Source organism: Choloepus didactylus, chromosome X, assembly GCF_015220235.1.
Source record: "Choloepus didactylus isolate mChoDid1 chromosome X, mChoDid1.pri, whole genome shotgun sequence".
NCBI classification, from domain to species: Eukaryota; Metazoa; Chordata; class Mammalia; order Pilosa; family Megalonychidae; genus Choloepus; species Choloepus didactylus.
Window position 1 is genome coordinate 131373355 of NC_051334.1, and position 25002 is coordinate 131398356.

Sequence of the window (25002 nt, forward strand, 5' to 3'; positions counted from 1 at the left end):
TCCACTGTGCAGCCTGATTACTAACCCACATTCAGATAAAGTGGACCCTGCTATTAGTGGGGGCTCTGTACATGAGCTTCCTCCTAGCAGCTGTCAAGAAAAATTGTTAGACTTTCAGTTGGGCACAGAAGAAAACTGGGTGTCCTGTTTAGTGCACCCTTCTGGATTATCTGTGTCTTTTGTTGTTTTTGAGTTATTTCACAACTCTCTAAATTGTGGAAAACTTATAGTAATGAAAATAATTCTTGTCCATACAAATGCAAATTAATTTTGTTTGGTGGAATGCATTTGATTATTGCCTTGTGGATATTGACCACTGTACATATATGTAAATAAATTTCATCTTTCCTGAATGCCTACATCAGTGATTGGCAAACTTTTTCTGTAAAAGGTTGATAGTAACTATTTTGGGCTTTGTGGGCCATGCAACTACGCCATCATAGACAAGGAGCAGCCATAGACAATAATAAATGAACAGGCATGGCTATGCTCCAATAAAATTTTGTTTAAAAAGCAGGTAGTAGACCGATTTGGCCTGCAGGCTGTAGTTTGCAGATAGACACCTGGCTTACTGGTTCCCTCATTAATTAATGAGTTAAATAAAATCTTTGACATTTGTTCACTTTAAACCTGTATGAAGACCATAATTTAACCTTTTTTTTTTTTAAAAAAAATCCCTTAATGGTCATTTTGTGTTCAGATTAAGGCCAGGTAGAAAATTTTATTTTTTTCATATCAAGTTTTGCCTTATTTTTTAATTCCACCAAACAAAATTAATTTGCATTTGTATGGACAAGAATTATTTTCATTACTGTAAGTTTTCCACAATTTAGAGAGTTGTAAAATAACTCAAAAACAACAAAAGACACAGATAATCCAGAAGGGTGCACTAAACAGGACATCCAGTTTTCTTTTGTGCCCAATTGAAAGTCTAACAATTTAAATGGACTTCCATTAAAAATCATGTTTTTTAAAAGAAAAAAATGATGTTGGTGGGGAAACAAAAGGGAAAGGAAATCAGCAGGCCAAGAAATTAAATTTGGTTCATATTATCTACAACTATACTTCTAAAGCAACCTGGGGCATGAATTAACTTGATTGAATTTTTAAGTTTGCCATGATGTGGACTAAGGACATGCCCACTAAAAAAGTTACATTGCCTGCGTCTCCTGGGGCTTTGCACTCAGGCCCTAATGAGCTTGCTCCCAGATCTGCCCTACGACTCCATTGAAAAGCTAGCATTACATTCTAGGATCCTTCTGGATTAATGAGCACAGGACAGAGTTGCTGGACTCAGACCTCATCATGTAAAACACAACTCAGTGAACAGAGTAAGCTAAAATCAGCTCTTAGGCAGGCATCCTTGGTGCAGTTTATCACAGGCTTCTGAAATTAAACCCTCCATTGATAATTAATGGACAGACCCTTATAAGGAGTCACCTCATTCATGCCCACAATACTATCTGGTCAAAAGTCCAACCTCCGTGATAGGCACTTTCTCACACAGCTGGCCTGATAGCACCGTGTTGGAAATGAATCTCCAGTCTTGTGCCTGGATTTAGTGAAATTGCAATCCTTCTTTTTCCACCTGCTGGGACCCCTCCTCCTTCACCCTAACATGCCAGATAAAATCAATGTTCAATGTTTTTCCTCAGTCCAAGGAACTATTGCAAATGAAATTTTATTTCTCTGTGTTACTCAGAAATGAAGAACACCGACATCTAATCATGTCATGTTACCAGCTGCCTACTTTGCCTACCTATACGGTCTTTAAGCTAGTAGTAGTGATGCATGAGCTACTTTGGAGAGGCCATTAGCATCAAATGGGAAATGATTTCTTTCCCAAACTGTTAAAAACAGAATCATCAGAATTAGGATTTGTTATATCATCTTGGCTGATTTCAAGGCCAAGGTGTATCTAATTTAAACTGGAAGACCAGAGTTGACAAAAGTTATTGGGGGATAATGCCACAAACCCACTTGGTATTTTTAAAAAGTCTCTACTGATATGTAAAATTCAATAATTGAATACAAATAGTCAACAGAGATAATAATAATACTAAATGGTGTCTGGTTATCAAGCAGTTTCCATATGCCAGGCACCAGCTGGAGTATCTCATTTAGTCCTCACAGTGACTCTATGATATTATTATCCCCATTTTTTTGGCTGAGGAAACTCAGCCATAGAGAGCCTAAGTGCCTTGCCCAAGGTCCCATAGCTAGGAAGTAGAGGAGCCAGAACTTGAACCCAAGCAGTCTGGCTCCAAAACCTGAACTGTTAACCACTATGCTACCCCACTCCCAACCAACAAAAGACTAACACTTGATTTATTACATTAACAAACAAATCTATAATCCCAACATTGAATATTCAGACATATCTTAAGAATTATTGGATATTAACTTATCAACTAATGTTCCAACTTAAACTCAAATAAACATTGCTCAAGGTTTGGCAGCCTACAAAACCATTCTTGATTTCCCATCAGGTCGAGGTCCTTAATTTTTCAAAAGACAGGTGCTAATTCTAATGGGAAAACAATACATTGCTAACTGCATAGTTTGTGAGAGTTTATAATTACAGGGTTACATTCGGAGGAAACCCAGAAAGGCATTTTTATCAAATCTAGATGGTCACAAAGGGTTAAATTACCTTTTCTGTATATTTTCCTTTGCAAAATGTGGGTTATACTGAGTGATCAGGAGACCATCGACTCCAAAAGTAAGATGCACCCTGGGATGGAGATTAGAAATGTAGGAAAAGATGAAAAGAAGTCAAGGTAGGTACGGGTTACACTGTGATTGACCTTTGGGAAGCCAGCCCTCTGTGAAAGCTATCCTGCATTCAGTTAAGATATGGTATTTTTCATGAGATTGTGAAAATGATGCAACAAGTTGAGAATAAATAATTCAGAAGATGTGGGTTATTACTGAGACAGATAAAATGACAGAAGTGAAGGTCTGGTCTGTGTGTCTGCACAGAGGAACAAAACCCTAATCTTCCAGGGTGAGAATGCAGTCAGCTTTGCAGGCTGCCCTGTGGTGGAGCTCTTCAGGAAAGCTGTAGTTCTTGGTACAGTTTCTATAGGTAACAATGTGATTCTTAGGTTAAATTTCTTTTGCAGATTGCTTTACTGGAAAGAGGATGCTGACAAGCTGACTTAGAGTTTTCCATGCCATTGCACATCACATCACATCACATCACATCACATCACATCACATCATCATCACATCACATCACATCATCATCACATCACATCACATCACATCACATCACATCACATCACATCTGAGTTTGGATAGCATGATAAAGGTTTCCGGGTAGGGCTGAGAACCCACATGCAGAAACCTTGCTTATTCAACCAATGTGCAGGGCCATGTGAGGGCTAGGGTAACCAAATTGCTATTTATGATATGATAGGATTCAATACAAGTAATCATTTATTTTTTGTAATTTTTCCAGTGGGTACGGATCTTGGTAGGAGAACATTTACCAACAGAATGAAATCAGAATTTTAAAAAACAGAGGGTCATTTATACAAAAAGAGTTGGTGAGAACCTCTATTTGTTTAAGTAGTTCATAGCCATCCAATTAAAAAATGGTAGGTATCAACAGGAGTTCTAGTTTAGGCCAAGAAGAGCTTGGCTGAACAAAATTAAGCTCATTTGGTTCTCAGAGTGTAAAAAGAGGGTTATAAAAGGGCAATTCTCATGATTACTCTCAAAAGCAGTGTAGGGAAAGCCAGAATAAAGAAAAAAGCAGAAAGTAGCCTACAGTAGGTAAGAGATACAGGAAAAGGTATAAAGGAAACCAAACCAGAAAACTAGAAGCAAAATTCGTGTTAATTGGTGTCAAAAGCATCCTGTTTGCCAATCATGGTTTTCATTTATACCCTACATACATGCTATATGAGTGTGCAAGTTGCTCAGTGCATATGCAGGTGTCTGATTGATGGGTTACATGATTGGAAGACAAGGCTTAGAAGACGTGATTGTGTCACAATTATCAAGCAATTATTGAGCTCCACATTCCTGGTTTTCTCAGTTATCTACACCGGAGACAAACCAGGCAGTTGACACTTGTCTCGAAATGTAGAAAACTACTGTCCACATGTTGGCAGCTACTTTAAATGTGAGAATAGTTCCTGGATTGAGGGAGGTAATTCCTCTTCGTGTGGCTAGTGTTGTCTTTTCAGCAAAGGAAACATTTTAGCATCATGAACTATTTTCTATCTTCATCTTCCAAGTCCCCAGGTAATGGTAAAATATCTGCAGGGATGAATTTTGCACTTCTAGCACTGTTGATTGCCGTCACATAGAGGCATTTGATGTGTACTTAGACAAAGTGCAGTGGAAAGTGGGGGACGATAATGTAGGATAGTTAAGAGTTTCCCTGAGCTTCGTTAGAAGAAAAATGGATTTACGATCTGAATTATCCAGTTTGGTTGTCTGGAATGAACGTAGCAGCTTTTAAATTTTTCCCCTGAAGGCAAAAGAGGAGAAAATGTACTGAAGTTGCAGCACAGAGAAATCCAGGAGGCCTAAAAATATAAGACGTGGCCTGGTGACTGACTCAGCCTCAGAATTTTTTCTATGAGGCACAGAAAATGGTGTTGGGGGAAGAGAATGAATGCCTTCCATGCTATCGATTTCAAAGAAGTGTTGTCCTAATATTTCTGGCTTCCCTAAATAGTCTCTTACGATTTTAGAAGCTGCAAACCATCTAAATCTAATCCCTTCTTAGAATGTCTTCATCCTTTCCCTTTTGAGGGTAATGAGGTCAGCCATTTTATTACATACTGTGGAAGTCATACACTATCATTTGTTCTAAAATTCTATCAGGTTTCACAGGCTATCTCTTCCTTCTGATAACCTAGCAAATGGTGAACTAGACCCAGTTCTTTCTCTCTGTAGCTTCCATTATTTTAGAGATTTTTTTCTTTGCATTTTCCCAAATGAAGAATTGTTGGGTTTCTTGGTGTGCGCCTAATACAGAAAGGAGCAATTTCCTTCCGAGTAATTTAAAAGGAATAAACTCAGGGGCGTGTAAACATTTCATTGAATTCTCAAAGGAGGTTAGAGACCCCTTTCTTTGGAGGATTTTAAGAGCCTAACAGATGCTTCCCTGTCTGGGATTGTTTCAGGATGCCTCTGGGGGAAGAGTTTCTGAATCTTAGCACTACTGACATTTTGGGCTGGATAATTCTTTGTTGTGGGGGAGTGTCATATTCATTGTAAGGTGTTTAGCAGCATCCCTGGTCTCTACATACTAGAGACATACCAGTAACAACCCTCAATTCCCTAAGTCTGACAACCACCAATATCTCCGGACAATGCCAAATGTCCTCTGGGGGTGGGGGGCAGGGGGCAAAATTGTCCTGTTTGGGAACTATTGCTCTAGGCTATGAGGCTTGTTTGGTAGCAAGCTGACTGGAGCAGGGAAAGGAATGACTAGCCAGAATTGGTCATGTGAGTCTTAACCTCTTCTTCTATCTCAACCTACCTGAGGATTGTAACATATTCCCATTTGTACACTGGCTCACTAGGACAATTATTCTCAATGTCTGAAAGGAGAGTGAGTAGGAATGTTCCTTACTTCCCCAAGAGGGTTTATTGAAATATTATTTTTGGCAGAAGATTGAGTTTGAAAAACGCTAGTACTGCACTGTCATTATGAAAGACACTAGCCACATGTGACTATTTAAATTTAAATTAATTAAAACTAAATAATTTTTAAAAATTCAATTTCTTAGTTTAAACACAACTAGCAACATTTCAGCTGCTCAATAGCCATATGGTGGCTACCTTATGGGAGAGAATAGGTAAATAGAAAACACTTTGATCCTCACAAAGTTGATAATCAATGGACAAGAGATACCTGCTGAAGCAATCTAGAAACATCTCAGCAATGGGTGACAGCTAACATTTACTGAATACTTAAACTATGCTAGGTACTTTGCTAAGTACTTGACATGTATTATCTCATTTATGAGGTAAGAACTACCATTATAGCTATTTTATAGATGAGAAAACTGAGGATCAGAGAGGTAAAGTAACATGTTTAAGGTTACATAGCTAGTAAATGAAGGAGCCAGGACTACAATCCAGTTTGGATCCAGAGCTTCAGTTGTTACGTAACATGATATAGGGATTCAAGGTGGTCAGTGGAATGACGGGTACCTGGCATCAGAAGCAGCTCAGACATGCTGGTAGTGGGTAACAGACAGATGTTTCAGTATGGGCGTGGAACACTGTATCTGGAGAGTGTGGATATAGGAAAAGGTGTAGGATACAGGTGGCTGGTGTTGTGGACATCTGGCAACATGAATAGGTTTGGACAGGAGAGAAGATAAAGACTCAGTTCTGGAGTTAGTCCGAGATTTCTCAGCCTTGTCACTCTTGCCATTTTGGACTGAGTGATTTTTTGTTGGGAAGTGGCAGGGGTGGAGCTATCCAATGCATTGTAGGATGCTTAGCAGCACCTCTGGCCTCTACCCCTTGGAAACCAGTAGCACTTCCTCCTCCCCCAAGTTTAACAACCAAAAATGCCTCTGGCCATTGACAAATGTCCCCTGGGAGGTAAAATATCCCCCATTTGAGAGCCACTGAACTGAAGTATAAAGCACAGGCTTAGTCACATGGCAACCAGTTAAGGGCTCCAGGATAGATACCAAAATACAAGATTCAGAGAGGACCAGCAGCTTGGCTGATTTGATGCTGAACTCCTGAGCTACTGGCCTCTAGTTCTAAGAGTCCCCACGACTAGGATCAGGATTAGCCACAGAGCCTGGCTAGAAGAGTCACACCAGGGGAATGAAGAGAATAGTCATCCTTTGGGAATGAAGTGTCTTCTTATGGGGCAAAGGGACTGGAGGACTACAGGGGCAGGGAGCTGTGCAGGTAGATCATTGTGGAGATGGCCTTTTCATTGCATGGCTTTATTACCCTTTAGCCACACTGAAAAGGAGGTGGGGGACATGCATCTCATGGCAATACCACAGTCAGGTCCTTTGGTTAGCATCAGAATGTAAAATCCACGAGTTTTGGACATTCTGGGCAAGCATGAGGCAAACCTACAACTGCTGCCTTTAATAGCAGGAAACACGTTAGCTTGTTTGTGTTGCTGGAGGCACCTTGGAGGAGTTGGGTATTCAGATTCTTTCTCCTCGAACAACCCACTTGGGATTTCTGAGTGGCTTCTCTCAGAAACACCCTTGAAGCTAGAAGGCCCTCACTCTGCAGCAGAGCTTGGCTAGGATTGGGAAGCCTTGGGAAAGGAAGCCCATGTCTGGACCGTGCTAAGAAGCCAAAGCTCACCTAGTAGAGACATCTCAGTGGGACTCATTTCAAGAATATTCCTTCATTATTTAGCGGAAAAATGGGATTCAAAAGTCTCTGTTTGGTGGCCATGACAGCATACATTATGATAAGCTGTTTATTTTTCAGTACACAATGGCCAAACTTAAATTACTGGATCACTAATAAAGCAGAATTCATTTTAAAAATTATGTGACTTTTAGTTGAGAAGGAAAAATAGCTTAAGTCATTTTTTGATTGAACCTATGCTTATTGTGTTGACATCATTCAATTGCAAGCAAATTCTTTTCATATACAGTCTTTAACAAGCCAAGGTTTACTTGTGTTCCTGTAATGTACTGCATTTACTCATGTATTTTCCCTCTATCACATTTTGAGAGGAAAAAAGTAAAGAAAAATGCTCCTCCCCACTCCAATAATTTCTCTCTCTCTGACATTTCTTTTAATTTTATTGCTTTGAACTGGCAGTTACATTGTCAATAGAGCTTTCTCAAGCAGAATGCCTTTTGTTCTTTTCAAGACAGACCAAGTGTTAAAGGAAAGGAGCAGGAGTTTGGTTGACTTTGGCTGGCGATGGGGGATGGAAGAAGCTGCTTTGGGCTTCTAATCCTACTGTTACTGTCTTCTCCTGTATGCCCCCAGGCTAAAGGTGTGGGCTGCTGTTTCCATAGAGAAAGGAAGGTAAACTAGGTGCTGATCACTACTGAATTAAGAAAACATCAGCTGCCTTGTCCTTGATTCTCTAAAGTCAAACATGCCCCTAATCTGAAACTTCAAAGGCAAAGACATTTTAAATATAACTGTGATGTTTCAATCACTTGCAAAACATGTTCTTTTCTCCGAAAGACACATGTAGCCAGAAAACGCATAGCCTCATAAGGGAAGCATAGCCAGGGATAAGGGAAGGGAAACATTAGAAGGGACTAGAGTTCCAAATTAACTTTACTACTGCTTAATTTTTCTCCTCCTTTTTCAGTTAATAGGGGATAAGAATCTCAAAGATTGATGAAAGTTGCAAGAGTGGTAGTGGTAGGGGTCCCTGTATTTGATTATTCCACCCCCATTTTCCAAAGGGAAAGGAACAGAGCACCCAGCTCTCAGAGGGCTCCATAGATGCAGAAGATTGCTTGTCTACTGTCAGAAAAGAGCAGCAGAAATGACCAGGTATGCAAGGAGGAGGCTTAGCTCCCAGCAAACTCTTCTTCATTTGTGGTTTCATAATACTGTTCATTCATAAAATTGAGACTCCCTGGAGGGTCCAGACGTACATGTGAGAATTCTAGACAACTGAAACTTGCACAGAATTGCTTTGGGACTTTCCTATCCTGCCAAAATTCTGTTCTATCAAATTAACAGATAAGTAGAGTGTTTAACTCTTTCAAAGAGGCTAGAGCTTAATACACCTTGGACTGATTGTAGTGAAAGAAGAATAGACAATAAAGCCACTATGTTTCATTTAATCCTTTTGATTTTGTGATTAAGTGGACCACAGCCAAACAGATATCCACCAGAACTCCAAAGGTTTTATGCTAGAAATGTGTCAATGACATCACTGCCTGTGGAGTTATTAGTGAACCTCCTGTGGTTCTTCTATATAGTGGGGCTTTGTATTCTTGCCTCTCTACTAAACATCAGGCTTAGTTCCTCTTTAATGTGGGTTTGTTATTATTTTAGAATAACTTCAAAACATTGCTCATTTCTTCATGTTATCCCTGTGAGATTATTTAGTATTATCCTTCATTTTTCAAAAGTAAGAGCTTCAACTACAGAGAAGTTGAGTAATTTTGTAAGGCTACACAACAGCTGAGTGATGGAATCAACATGAAAACTTCACTCCCAGACTTTGCTCATCATACATACCCCACCTTGGCTAATCTATGCATTCCAAAATCACAGGGTTGGAAGGGATCTTGGAGATGACACAGTCTAGTCCCATAACAGATGTTTAACCTCTTTGGCAACATTCCTGCCCAGTGGCCATTCCACCTCTGCTTGAATATGTCTTGTGATATGGTGATACAGTGATATGCCATTCCATTTTTTTCTCAGTGCTGAGATTATGGTTTTAAAATGAGATGGCCACATTTCTGTCTTCCATACTGAGTATTACTCAATGCCCTTGGGCTGCTCTCCCTAATCTGAAACTCTTTATTAAGAATGCTTTCTTATCTTGTAGTTCATCCCCTCTAGGCTCAAGGTGGTCCTTTGCTCATCTGATCAACCTATGGATGCTGATGGTGAGTGAGGGCTCAAGGGTCTTTCAGAAAATATTTCAGCCTGGTTCCAAGGAAGGAGCTCAGGATTGAGAGTGCTAGCCTAGTATTATTAGGCCTTACCATTCTATATAGCTGCTGGGTTGTATTCTCCAATCCTGAAGAGCAAAGTTGATGGAAATGACATTACCAGTTGAATCACTTGGTTGAATTTATTAATTCAGGCTTCCTCCTAGGTAGTTTAAATGAAGAAGTAGTGAGAGTGACCTCAAAGAAGGATTTCCAGTTAAGGATAGCCTAACTTATTTGAGTAGCTTCCCCCAAATAAGATCTCTGGCATTTCCCCCAAATAAGATCTCTGGCATTTTCTTCCAAGTAAGTTCCAGGATCCACAGTACACTTTTCATTCAGATCAGACAAATTATTACCCAGAAGTGCTTAGTACTGGCAGCAGAATGTGCAAGCTCACCTTCTGCTGCTTCCTGGTTTACAAATGGGAATCAGGTAATTTAGAGATTGTGGCAATTCTCTGACTAAAATGATAGAGACTCTAGCAATGGAAGAAAGAAATCTGGCTCTTATCAGGAGAGGAAGAAAAATAATGACATCAGGGTCAAGCCAGGGCTTATCACTATGTACCACCTTAGCAGTCTGAGGGGAAGGCTACTTGTTTAGCAAAAGCTGTGAATTATGATCACATCAGTAATCATAAATGTTTCAGACCTGATGCCAGGGGTTATTGGCCACCAACTAAATGGATTTTGTATTTAAAAACAAGTATGTTTTGCTTTTAGAGGACATATTTTAATGCTATCCTGCTTATACTGCACTAACCTAGAGTCAAAGATACTGTCACCTTGGACACTCCCATGGCCTTCCTACCATGCCTCTCTAGATCCCTGATATCTGACTAGAGAGGCTTGTTTCATGGGGTTGATGTGAGTCTTTTGGGGGCCTCATGGAACTCAGAAATTTTGCCTTGACTATTGTTTAGAGGAAATACCAGCTCTTTAAAATAGCAAATATTTTATCAAAGGAAGATTTGTCTTTCCTCTCCAATAGGAGCTGAAATAGAGGAAATTGGTTAGCCTATAGGATGAAGGATTTTGGTTGGATGCAAGGAAGACAGTTCATGGTGTTAGAACTCACTCAACTCTGAGTGGCTTTTAAAGACAAAAGAACTTTATTTTAATGTAGTGGACGTAACACTCAATTGGAAGACAGATGTTATGAATCTTGGCTCTGATATAAAAAAATCACTCTGTTGAGCCTGGACGAGTCACTTCCCCTTTGTGCATCTTACTTTCTATTTCTATAAAATGGGGAGGAGATGGACTAGACAGTCTCTCCAGGTACAACCTTCTATTAACTCTGCTTTTGTCATCCATTTACTCAAAAAAATTATCTATGGGGTACCTGCCATGTTACAAAAGTTGTTCTAGGCACTGGGGATTCAAAAGTGAATGAAATAAACAAAGTCCCTTCTCTCAAAGAGTTTATAGTTTAAAAAGGTGACACAGGCAACAGACAAATATATACCAGGTGATGATAAGTACTATGAAGAAAACTGAGGCAGGGCATGGGAGTAGGGAGCAACTGGGAGTTGTTATTTTTATATAGAGGGATTAGGGAAAGCCTGCCCAATAAGGTAGCATTAGAACAAGTATCTGAAGAAGGGAGGGGTCCAGCCATGCAGATATCTGGATGAAGAACATTTCAAGCAAAAGCACTGAGGCCAGACAATTCCTGTAAGAGGTGAATATGACTGGAGCAGATTGAGTGAAAGGGAGAGTAGTAGGAAATGAGACCAGAGAGGTAGCAGGAACCAGATCATACAGGGCTTTGTAGGCATTGGGAAGGGCTTTGGAGGTTTTTGAGCAGAGGAGTGACTTGTGTCTTAAAAGGAGGACCCAGGCTGCTAAGAAAAGGCTGAATTATGTGAGGCTGAGATTGAAAGGATGGAGATTAGCTAGGAGGCTACCAAAATTGTCCAGGTGAGAGGTGTGGGTGGCTTCAACTAGGGTGAGGTGGTGGGGTGGTGAGAAATGGTCAGGTTCTAGGGTCATCTGGAATGATTTAAGGCCTGAAGCCTCTTGGTATGGATATTTCATGGTTTCCTCTATTCTTTGAGTCCCTTCCAGACATTGAGCCTACAATTGCAGTTCACACATCTCCAACATGTGAAAACTTGATTTTTCCCTTTTGTGAATTCCCAAACTTACTAACTCTTCTCAAATAAAAGTAGGAAAAAGTATCCTGAGTAACAGACAGTTGAGGTTGTTGGTAGTACCATTCTAGAAAGGGCTTTTCCTCTTTGAGCTTGTTAAGGTTGTTTTATTCCAGGGCCAAATACTATTTCATTGAGTGCTAGAAGAGAAGACATTATAAGCCTCTACAACACTATAAGCCTCTACATTATCAGTAATCTTTCTGGCATATGGATCAGGACTACTTGATTATCCTATTTTGACATTGGTATTGGTGTATTTTGTCAGTGTCCCAAACACATTCTTAATCTAGATGATTATGTCCACATGGTAACAAATAAAGTAAGAATTTGGAAATTCTCCTTTTTATCTACTCTATGGAAAGCTTAGGCCAAACATAGTTTAGACTTGTCATATTACACATTTTCTCCATCTTACATGTTTCCTCACTACCAGGGAAATCAAGGGAAGTGTTTTCCTGTTTAATTTGACACTTGTCATTTTTTCTTTTCTAAAGTGGCAACTCTGCTACCAGTGAACTTGGGGCAAAGGAGGGATTAAGTGGATTAGAGGCTTTATGCCATTTCCTGGGAGTTAAAAGACTCATTCCTCTGGTAAAGACCAATCTTTCTGTTTGGTCTCATTTCTTTTTCCTAGGGCTTGAGGTTTAGGCCTGTGTGGTCCTATTCCTCTGTGCCTCCAACTAGGTAAACTTTGGCTATACCTGTGATATATATGTTCTTTCCTTTAAATAAAGGTACTTAAGCACTAAACTGGAAGCTTAAAAATAAGGGACTATTAAGAAGGAATACTCTTTTTATCCTTTTTATCTCTTTTTGTGCTCTTACTCCAGAGACACACTAAAAATTTTAAGTATCATTTAAAACAATCTTGTACTTTTATGCAGAAAAGTTAAAATATCTAGATTATTATTAGCTTTGCTCTTTGCTTCTGAGTTGCTATAAATCTGTGGGTAAATAACTGTTCTTCAATAAATGAAGGTCAAAGTCTAAAAAAAAATGAATAACATGCAAATGACCCCGGTATACAAAGAGATTATACAAATCAATAAGAAAAAGATGAAGACTCAAGTAGAAAAATTGGTAAAGATATGAAGAGGCAGTTCACAGAAGAATAAAGCAAGTGGCTTATAACTTGAAAAGGTGTGAAATCTCACTTTTAACACAAGAAATTTAAATGTAAAATGATAATAAGATAGCATTTCTTACCTGTTAGATTGACAAAGATTAAAAAAAGGATAACATTCTGCAATTACAAAGATATGAGAAATAGTCATTCTCACACAGTGTTGGTAGGAAAGCAGTTTGGCAATATATACCAAAATTTTAAATATGCACATGCTCTGTGATTCCATGATTACATTACATGGAATTTACTTTATAGATATAATCACTCAAGTGTTCAAAGACATATATACAAGGATTCATCACAGTGTTGTTTAGAAAAGCAAAAGAAAATCTTGAAACAAATGTCCATTAATAGGGAACTGGTTAAATCAATATGGTACATTTGTATGATATAATGCAATATTGCCTTAAAAAGAAAAAAAGAATGTGGTAAAGCAAAATATCCCTTCAGGGAAAGATGTCCACAGGATATTGTTAAGGAAAAAGAACAAGTTTCAGAACATTTGTGAATTAAAAAAAAGTCTGCGTGTGTGTTTCTATGTTTGAATATACATAGAAAATAGCTAGAAGGATACAACTAAATGGTTCATAATGATTACTTTTGGGCAGTTGGTTTTGAGAGTGGGACCTTTTCCTTTATGTGCTTTTATACTGCCTGAAATTTTAACTTGAATTACTTTTATAACAAAAACTCCAAAATAAGCAAATGAATGTTGAGAGGGGTGTTGGTGACCTAGGATCCTGAGGCTTGGATGATTTCACACCTTGTTTTGAGAGTCAAGAAATATGGGGATGGGGAGACGTAGAAAATGTCTTGAGTAAATATGTCACATCTTCATTTTGGCTCGGTAGACAAAGCCCAAACTCCTGTAAAGTCCAGCTGTCGCTGTGGGGACTTAAGCCTTCCTTGGGCAGGCATGTTGTAAGGTGGGGAGATGCTATCGGCCTAGTGGTTTGAGTGCTAGGCGTATTTGAAGACAAGGGGATGGACTGGATGATCTCTGGAGATCAGGTCATTTTTAGCTCCAAGGTTCTATCCACAATTCTGAGGTGGAGGATGTTGCTGAGGGGGACTGTAAGCAGTGAATCACCTCAGAATGTCCCTGAAAAGCAGAGGAGTATTTGGAAATTTCACTCCCCAACCTCAGAAGTGGTTGTTATGGGTCATAGCCCCCCTTTTCTGGGAGAAGGGGTAAAGTTGGTAGACTCAGAGGCCACCTGTTATTGGGAGCAGCTCCCTCTTTTCTTAACTGATTTGACTCTCTTTGGAATGTTCTGTCAGTGCCTTTTTCTTCTCTGGCTCACAGCCCTCCTTTACAGGCAACAAACATCCTCTGTTTGACATTAAGATGAAACAGGAAGCTTTCCTTCTTTCAAGCTCCTGCTAATCATATGCCCTTCCCTCCCCTTCACCCAGGACTTCAGAGGGCTGATGCACTTCTTAAAACAGAGAATAGCTGCTGGATTGAGGTCACTTAATCTTGCCAGAGGCAACAGTGTGTTTGAGTTTATCAGCAGGTTTCCTGAATCCGGGATGGCCCTCCCTAACCTGCTCTCCCTTTGGCTCTAGAGACTTCCTGCTGATAGAAGAATCCCCTTCCCTTATCTTGTCTTGTCTGTTGGCCTTAATATCCCTCCTAGCCTAGGACTGGATTTATGAGTGCCAAGTCAGCCATATTTGGAGGGGCCATTAGCCAGAGTCTCTTGCCTCAAACTTTCAACTCTGTGCCTGTATTTTGAATTTTATTTTATAGGAAATAAGGAGCAACTGTGGTTGAGTGGCATGATCAGAGACCTATGTCCCCACATCTGCAGCACTCTCCTCTTATCGCTAACAGAATTTTTATTGTGATTAATTGTTTATATGTTTGCCTTACCATCTGAATTAAGTTATTCGGAAGCATTTGGTAACCAACTGGGTGTGACTGGCTGAAGGAACTGTTGGAGAACTCCAAGGTTTCAAATCTAGATGACTGGAAGGCATTACATGAGAGAGGACAAACAGAATGGATGAAGACGAGGGCTTGGAGGGTAAAATGGGGTTAAGAGGGGTTAAGAGCACAGATTCTGGGGCTGAATTACCTGGGTTCAAATCCTACTTTGTTCACTTACTAACTATGAGGTTGGAAAAGTTACTTAGCCTCGCTGTGCCTTGTTGTCTCCATTTGTAAACATGGATAATAATATCATCCTGTATCACAGGGTGGTGGTATCGAGTAACTAAAGACATGTTATATACTTAGAATATACCTGGCACAGAGTAAGAGTTCAATAACTATTTGCTATTATTATTATATTTTTATTATTAGACAGTGAATTTTAAATGTTTGAGGTATATCTAGGTGGCTATATCTAGCTGAAAGTTGGAAATTAAATTATGGAGCTTATGATAGATATTGGGCTACAAAGAGAGAATTATCAGAAACCTGGGGAGCACCAATATCAAAGGGATGAGAAAAAGATAGATAAGGATTTTGAAAAAAAGACTAAGAGGGAGTAGGAGGATAACCATGTGGGCATGGTATCATGGAAGCCAAGAGAGTTGTCGGCCAAGGAGATAAAAATGGGACATAGATATTGAACCTGTGCATATGGGAAAGTAGATAACAGACCCCAGCAAATGGAAAGGGTCTCAGCTCCTCACAAACATTTGCTGAGGGGCAGCCCTGCCCAGCCAGGCCTCTGGGTGATCAGTGGATCTGGCTTCTTTCTTTCACCCCATTTCGGCCCTTTCTGTCCTGACTGCCAGAAGACCACTAATAATCAGCTGGGATGGTGATGACTGTTCACCAAGATCCCAATTAAGGAGAAGCTCACTCAATGGCCATAGACTAATTTCCCTCTACAACCAACTAGGATCAAAGGAAAAAGAAAGAAGGCAGATGAACACAGGAACTGAGAAAGTACTGTCTGTGATCAGACTCAGGGCCCACCTGGCCCAGTGTCCTGACCCTGAGTGAGGCATCCAGAGCCTTCCTCCATGAGGCTAATTTCACGAGCCCCAGACATTGCTTTCATAACCAACTCTTCACTCCAGCACCCACTCTGATCAAGCCCCCATCATTCCCACTCCCCATGTCATTGCTCAGTCACTTCCTTCTGGCCAGCATGCCATCCCCTTCTTTCTCTATTTCCTGCTCAAAGCCTATTTCTATTCTGAAATGTTCCCCCTTAAAACCTCTCTGTCTACAGGTATCCAGAGTGGCATACTGTATTGTCCTCCTGTATTGTCCACATCACCCATTTTGGATAATGTAACAAATATTTCCTTGCTCTGTTATATTACTATTCCATGTTTGTTGTTGGCATATGAAAAGGCATCAATACAGGGCAATGTTTGGTGTGCAGCCGGGAGGAGAACTGGGAGGGAAGAAAGAAAAGGACTCTGAGTTTTGCACTGAGGTTTTACACTTTGAGTCTGTGACAAGGGCCAAAAGCTGGAAAAACCAATAACAGAGTAACCCAAAGAGGGGCCTGGGGTAAAAAAGGAGACAACTGGCTGCCTACTAGACAACTGTACATGTGAAGCGAAGGGGGAGGGCGTGATATCACACACAGATGAGGCTTACCTGCCCAGGGACAGAGGAGAATAGGAAACTTCCTAGTTGGACACTGTGTATGTGGGTTAGGGCTATATATAACCAGAGAGCATGAAGCTAAAGGAAGGGCGTCCAGAGTTGGTGGTGAACTTGAAGCATGGAGGTCATGGCTAAAAACCTCATGTGTTTTTATGTAATGAATTGCTTTTCAGGTTAGTGTATGGTTTCTTCCTTGTCAACTGTTCTGCAGTCTACTCCCTTGATCTACTTGAGATCAACTTTAAATAATATTTTTTTTCTTTCTGAGAGGTGAACATCATGGTCTTAAGTCTTCTATGCCCCTTGGAACACAGAAGGCCTTGCCTACTAAGAGGGGTGGTCAGCTTGAGAGCATGTGAATGCCTCTTCTCCCCAGACTATAAATTTCCTGAGGGCACTAACTGTATTTTTCAATTTTATTGTGTGGCATATGATTAGTAGTCCAAAATACCTAGAACATGGAATAAGATTGAATATAATTAATCATCTGCTGTGATTCTGTTATCAATGAGTTGTTCTAGAGAGATACTACTTGTAGCTGCTTTGTTTATTTTCAGCTTTGTTGTAAATGTTACCACTTCTGATGATTCCTCAGAAGTAGGGTGACATAGTAGAAAGAATGGCTTGTGAGACAGGAAGCATTTGTGCCAGTTCAGGCTCAGCTGAGTGACCTTGGACAAGTCCCTTCAGGCCAAATTATCTCTAAACTTTCAACAATTCTGTTTGGTGAGTGAGATAAATTATGTCTTCTGAAAGTCAGCACAGAATACATGAGAGAAGCTAAGTCCGTTCATCAAATTGCTCAATATGATGCCAAGCAGTCGTTTGCCCTTTTTCTCCCAATTTGAACTGGCTGATTTATTTTCTTGGCTCGAATGACACAAAGCATTGTTTTGGCCCAGAACTTTGGCTTCGGAATGGGAATCAAAACAAATCATAGAACTAAAGCTCTTACTCAGATTATTATATGTCTTGCATTGGGCAATTTTGATAACAGAGAGTTAATGACAATATCAATACTATTTTGTATGAATACTAATAATATGGATATCATATATTGAATGCTCTGTGCCACACTGTAAGCCAAGTGTTAAAAAATATTCTCTTTTCTCATTAATATTAATTAATATAATTAATCCCATTAAACAGGTAAGAAAACTGCTCAAAAAGGGTAAACGACATTCCCCAGGTCACCCAGTCTGAATTCTTCACTACTACGTGATAGTGAGTGCTCAATAAAATGTTTGATTGAATGAATGACATTAGCCAGCAGATGATATCAGCATGACTTCAACTAAGAGGAGTAGGAGTAGTATTTGCTACCATTTATTGAGTACTTTCTGTGCACAGGCACGGTTTTAAGTAATATACATACATTCTTTCATTTAATTCTCACTATAACTCTTTGAAGTAGACTCCATTATCATTTCCATTTGCAGATGAAGACATTGAGGCTTAGAGAGATTAAGTGACTTGTCAAAGGAAGCACATCTAATAGGTGCCTGAATCCAAAGCTTGTGTGTGTTCTTTCTACTACTCCAGGCTGCCTATAAATAGCAACATGGCTTTTGCAAATATCTCCTTTACTTTCTGCCCTCATGAGTGTTTGAGCTTTGTAGGGTAGACTCTTTAGGTCCCCTTCCTGTGCTCCAGTCACCTTTGCCCAGGCCCTCAGTGTACCCCTCCTCACTGTACAATCTCTCCCAGAGACCAAGTGCTATATAAGACGAAGAGGAAAATGAATGTCTTGTTGCTGGATTTTCTACCGTCTAAATAAAAACACTTATCAGTGTGGTTGAGACAATCTCTCTAGCTCATCTGTGAGACCAATTTAATTTGGAGCCATCTGCCACAGACAAATGAGTAATTATGACAGAGCCCAGAGGGGTGGGCCGTGGGGAGAAGATTGTCTTAGCCTCTTTCCACCTGCCTGCATTGACACAAGTGACCAAGAAAGAAAATTACTTGGGTGGGCTGTTGATGGAGAGGCCAGCAGCTATACCTCCCTGTTGCTCAAATATTTAGATTCCAGTGAAAAAAGGAGAGGTTACTTTGGTGTCAGATACCTTTCCTTGCAGCAGAAAGGAGGCCACTGCCATCAAGCTAGGTGGAAAGAGGTAATCTGTAACCCAGGCTAGCTCCCTCACCAACTTTGTGATGTGTGCCACTTGCCAACTGACCTCTCCCACACAATATGACATGCTAAGTCAAACTGATGGAGGAAAGCTAAAAGTAATAGCCATTTACCTCTGTCTAGCATTTTAAAAACTTTTTTTCAAAAGATTTTGGCATACCTTTATCTTATTTTTTCCCCACAAAAGGCCCCTGGATTAGGTAAGGGTAGGTATAGTTAGCTTCATTTTCTGGATGAGGAAACTGAGCTACAGAGTCATTCTGTGACTTGCCCAAGGTCACAGCTACAAGCTGGCTAGCACCATGAACACTGAATTACAGTCTGTCACTCTGTCTTCTAGACCAGTGGCTTTCCAGCTATGCTTGCTCTGCAGGGGTCAAAGAGGTATGGAAGTGTGTGTGTATGTGTGTGCTATGTGTACAAGTGGGGCTTTGGGCCCCCACTTGCACTTAAACTAAGGCAACACTATTCTAAATAAGACTGTTTTACATCTGGGCAGGATTTCACTTAATGAAGGATTGCTGCTGAAACTGTTTGAAAACCACTTGTATACACCACTATTTTTCAAAGAGAGGAACATCGACCTCTTACCTAGAAATTGGGTGGTGGGTAGCCTTGTTAAAATGCCAATTCCAGGCCCAAATCCCAAGATTCTGATTCTGTAGGTACACAGCAGGGCTCAGGAATCTGCATTTTGACCAGTTCCCCAGATGCACAGCAATTAATTTTGAGCTAGTTTTGAGCATACATGGATACAAGTCTCCTCTCTGGATTGTAGCTGGATTTGCTTTTTCTGCTGACAATACTAATTTATAGCTCCCAAAGTCAGTGGGCATGATGTAGTTCAAAATGTTGAAACCTGAGAATAATTTGTATCATCCTAAGGAAGCATAAAAGACCCACGTCACCAAATCTATCCCTAAGGAGATAGGCTACAGAGGATAGGGAGTGGACACTGCCAAGAGAGTAGGATTTCTGAGCACCAAGAAGACCACAACGTAACACACACACACACACCGAGAGAGAGAGAGAGAGAGGAGAGAGACTTCTACTTACTGTTTGAGGCAGGCAATTCTACCTTATAGAGTACCAACATCTGTACTTTAAGATCTGGTGCCTATTAAAAATGCAGGTCTCCTTGTGAGTGATGATACTTAAAGCCAATGTAAATCACTTTTGCCCAACTGCTGATCTTTACCTGAGAGCAATTTGTGAGAGGCTAGAAGAGAGCAAAGTACATGAGGGGCTGGGGTAAGGATGCAATAGAGGGGAAACTTCCTGTCAGTCTGGAGCCAAACTCCTTTCACAATAAAGCCAAGAAGGGCATTGGTTTATCCACCCAAGACTGTTGGAGGTCATCTGTGCCTAATCCCCTGGAGAGATGGGGGGAGAGCCTTTGAGAACTAGGACAGTTGTTTGATTCTGTCTGTGGGAGGAGTGCTTCCTGAGAATGGCTTGCCCAGTTGGACCCAGTGTCTTTCAGGAAGCCTGTGTTTGTTCACATCCCTGATTGCTCCCAGGTAAATAAATCTTGCTTCTGTCTCCCAGAAAGGCAGAGCTCCAGCACTGTGGCAGCCTGTTGTTATAGTTACTGACATATGACTTATCACAGCGATTGCTAGAGCAATGGCAGAAAATGAAATTTAGCAGAGGCTGGTGGTGGGGGTTGGGGGGAAAGGAGTCAGGGAGGAGAAGGCTGCTGAAGAGACTTGGTGATGGAGCTGATGGCTTTGTGGGTGATATCTGAGGATGGACAAAGGAGCTCTTATATTGGCACTGTGTCTGAAAGTGTCCTAGTAAAGACTGCATGTCCCAAAGAGCTTCACCCAGGTTCCATATACCTGACATTCTACCATTAGCTGGTCATTCCTGTGGATTTAGCATTGCCTTTCCCCAGGCGTGGTTGTGCCTTATATTGCACTTTAGCAAAAGTTTATATGGTGCCTTTCTTCCTGATAGGCAGAGCCTCAGGGCTTGTCAGAGCACTGGCGAAAGATGGGGGAAATTGGGTCTATCAAATAAGGATTTGGCCTATTTTCAAATCTCAGGTAGGGCTGATATTGCTAGCCCCTTTTCTGATACCTCACCTGTCTCCTCTTTCTTAAAACAGTTATGAAATCAAATGGGATTGAATATAAAAGCCCAGGAGGTCTTGTTCAATTAGCTAGCTATGTGCTTATCTGGGAGATATGCCTAATTCCTTCATGTTCATCAGCAAATATATATCATCCACTATGTACTAGGCACTGGGTTAGTTACTGATGGGGAAAGTATAGCAACAGGCAGGCATTAGATTTGTGTCTCACATTTAAGAAACAATCTAGTTACAGAGATAGACATTTACAAAGTAAAGCTAACTAATGGTACAAACTGGTGCTTGATGGGTACCAAGTGAAGGGCAGAGTCAATGGGCTGCAGGATTTTACAGGTGGGCAATATCACTATAGAGTAGATCAGTTTTCAAGTAGGGAACATGTTCACACCTCTCTGCTTTGCTATTTCTCTAAATCCTAAAGCCTATTCTTTCCAGAGAGCTCATCCATCCTCCATTGCTCTACCTTGTCTTAGAACTCCTGTGTTGGGACTTGTAAGACTTATTTAGACTGCCAGGGAAGCAGTATAGCCTAGTGGTTAAGAGGGTGAATTCAGGAGCTGGCTGCCTGGGTTTGAATCTTGGTTCTGACTTGTACTCACTTTGATCTTGGACAACTGACTTAGCCATTCTGTGACTTGACTTTTCTCATTGGAAATATAGGAATGATTAATAGTTGTGCGTACCCAACAGAGTTGCTGGAAGGATTAAATGAGAGGTAATGGAAGATGCTTAGCACAGTGCTGGTTGCATATTATTCATTCATTAAATAAATATTTATTGAGTGCTGTTCCAGGCATTTTTATAGTGCTGAGATACAGCAATGGACAAGAGAGATAGATGCTGACAGGGTGGGAGAAATTCAGGCCCTGCACCAAAGGAGCTTTCAATCTAGTGTCTTGCTTTTGGCTCTCTGAAATCTGATTCTTAGTCTGTGAGTTATCACTTAGATATTTTCATTCCTTTTTGTTTAATTAGGCAATTATTTAAAGCTATGAATTTCCTTTAAACCCAGCTTTGGACATATCCCATAAATTTGATGTTGAATGTTTCCATTATTTTCTAAATACTCTGCAATTTTGTTTTTGATTTGTACTGTTTCTACTTTGTGGAATGCATTGAGGCATCCCATTTCTGATTCAGCATTTTCTGTGTCCATACTATGTGCCTGGTGCTATGCTACAAAATTAGAGAAACAGTAAAGAGTCCTGTCTGACCTGGGGGTATGTAAAGGGGATTAGGGGAAGACAAGACTGAAAAAGGCCATTACACAAAGGATATTGAATGCTAGGCTTTATGGATTGGTTTCTCTTCTAATGAGGTACCATTGTTATTGACAGTTTGGTCAGAAAAGACAAAAATCACTATGATATTTTAGGAAGAATAAAACCGGCACCTTTTTTTCAGGATGGCGTGAGAGAAAGGAAGAGGCTGGAGGCAGGGAGTTCAGTTAGAGGATTTTTATGTTAGTCTGGGACAGTGGAGCTCAACATAAAAATCCCCTGGAGGACTTGTTAAGACAGAGCTTGCTGGGCCCCACTCCCAGAGTTTCTGATTCAGTAGGTCTGGAGTGGGGCATGAAAATTTACATTTCTAACAAGTGATGCTTATGCTGCTGGTCTAGGGAGCACATTTTGAGAACAGCTTGTCTTGGAGAGAGATGATAAGAATCAGAGCCAGTGTGGTGGGAACTAGGCTACAGAGGAAAGAAAGTATTTAAAATATATTGGGAAGGAAGAAGCCACAGGATTTGGCGATGAACAAGGCAGCAAGGGAGAGGGAACAATCAAAGACAACTCTAGATTATCAAACCTAAATGACAGATTGTAAAGGAGAATCACAGAGGCAAAATACTCAAACATCTAGGGGTGGAATGCAGTCATATGACAAGTACCAGGAAACGAAATGAGTCCTTATATCCATCTGCATCTGCACTGTAGCCCTCACGCTTAAAGGCCACCCATCCTGTCTTCAAGAGAGAGGATGGAGAGAAGGAGAAAACCCAGATGTGTGTTTGGACTCTCCTTTTCTAGAATGTAACCTGTAAGTAGAGGAAGAAAATGAAGATACAAAACAAGGGGTAGAAAGGGTGGAAGGAGCTTGAATATTCTGGAAATGGAGAATATACATTTGGGTTATTGCATGTTGATTGTATAAGAACAAATACTAATAAGGAAAAGGCAAATAAGTAAAACTCAGTGTGGTGGATTGAGGTATGAATCTCAGAAAAAAAAAAAAACATATTCCGCATTCCTGTGGGAGTGAACCCATTGTAAATTGGACCTTTTGAAGATGTTATTTTTGCTTGAGGTATGGCCCAACTGAACGTGGGTGGATCTTAATCTGGATTACTGGAGGCCTTATAAAGAGGACCTGGAAGTCACAGAAGTGAGAAAGGAGAGGACATTGCCATGTGATAGGAGGCAGAGATACAAGCCAAGGAACCCCAAGGATTGCCAGCATTCAGCATCAGAATGCTACATTCTTTAGGGAGAAAGCAAGCCTTGCCGCTATTTTGGACTTTTTCTAGCCCCAAAACAGTGAGCCAATAAATTCTCATTGTTTAAGCCAACCTACTGTGTGGTATTTGTGATAGCAGCTCTGGCAAACTAAGATACTCAGCATGGAGCAGGTAGGGTAGCTCTAAGAATACCACCTGAGATCACTGATGTAAATTCTGAGAGCAGAGGATTGCCGTGATGGGGCTTTTCAACTCCAGCCTAGTTTCAAGGCTTCTGACCCTGGTGCCCTGCCTGGCTACTTCCTAGCCTCTAGGGGTTTCTCTTACCTGCTTCTCTCCACTGGGCTGCCTGTAGCTGAGCAGAAGTTCCACAGCACCCACCACTTCCTTACGGATGGCATAGAGCAGGGCATCACCCACATACACGCTGTGGTTCAGCAGTAGCTCCATGATCTCCAAGTTCTCGTTCTCAATGGCAATGAGCAGGGCACTCCGGCCCAGAGGGTCCATGCAGTTGATGTTGACATTGTAGTAGATCTCGGCCTCCTGTAGGGCCTGCTTCACAGAGGCATAGTCTCCCTTCTCCACAGCATTGAGGAAGGCCTTCTCTTCTGCAGAGAGCTCTGTCTCAGCCCTTACAATTTGCAGGGGGATGCGGTCCCGGTATGGTGAGTAGTTGACTTTTTTGTAGTACAGTTGGGCCATGGTTCATAGCAACTTAGAAACCTGGGTGAGAGGAAGAGAGAGACCAAAGACGTGCTTAGGTGCCTGAAGGTCTCATGTGGCCAGTTACAGAGGCAGCTTTGATAAGGGGTTGGAAAATCCTAAGCTATTTTAATGCCACAATCTTTTTCCTCTTGCACTGTGGTATAGTAGGAAAAGCCCAATCTTTTGGGTCAGAAAGACCCAGGTTCAAACCTTGCTTTACCACTTACCAGCTGTGTGACCTTGGACAAATTACTCTAGCCCTTTGTGCTTTGGTTTGTTATTACTAAGTTGTGCTGGTTTGAAGCTGTTATGGACCTCAGAAGAGCCATGATCTTTTAATCCAATCTTGTGGGGTGGGACCTTTGATTGAATGTTTCCATGGACATGTGACCCACCCAACTGTAGGTGAGACCTTTGATTAAATTATTTCCATGGAGGTGAGAGCCCATCCATGCAGGGTGGGTCTTGATTAGTTTCTTGGAGTCCTGTAAGAGAGCTCACCAAGAGAAGGACCTCAGAGAAACAGATATTTTTGGAGAGAAGCTAAGATATTTAATCCAGAGTTTGCCCCTGGGAGAAGCTAAGAGCCAACACAGACCCAGATGCTTGGAGATGCAGACAGAAAGAGTTTTGGAGATGTGAAGCTAAGAGATGAAGCCCAGAGTTTTCCCTAAAGAAGCTAAGAGAGGGCTCCCAGATGCTTAGAGAGAAACGCCCCAGGAGAACCAAGCAGAGAGCTGAGAAAAGCTAAGAGACACAGAAGTCCAGAGACATTTGGGAGAAAGCCATTTTGAAATGCAGCCTGGGAGCAAAGGACCAGCAGACGCCAGCCATGTGCCTTCCAGCTGACAGAGGTGTTCTGGACACCATCGGCCTTCCTTCAGTGAATGTATCCTCTTGTTGATGCCTTTGATTGGACACTTTTATGATCTTAGAACTGTTAACTTGTAACCTAATAAATCCACTTTATGAAAGCTAATCCATTTCTGGTATTTTGCCTAATGGCAACTTGAGCAAACCGGAGCACTAAGGTTATCAATATTAATATTACTAGCAGTCATCATTTAATGACTACTTACTGTGCATCAGACACTATGATAGAGAGTAATTTCTACCTGGTAAAGCTGTTGTGAGAGTTAAATGA

The 25002-nt window shown here is 40.9% G+C and overlaps 1 protein-coding gene across 1 annotated transcript in view; it reads right to left on the bottom strand.

The window, feature by feature from the left end:
* Window positions 1-25002, bottom strand: part of TRPC5 (transient receptor potential cation channel subfamily C member 5) — a 252581-nt gene that overhangs the window by 201495 nt on the left and 26084 nt on the right. Inside the window, exon 2 of the mRNA XM_037821964.1 lies at window positions 23478-23876. Within this exon, the coding sequence (XP_037677892.1) occupies window positions 23478-23855 (378 nt within the window). The 5' untranslated portion in view covers window positions 23856-23876. The remainder of the gene's footprint in view (window positions 1-23477; window positions 23877-25002) is intronic.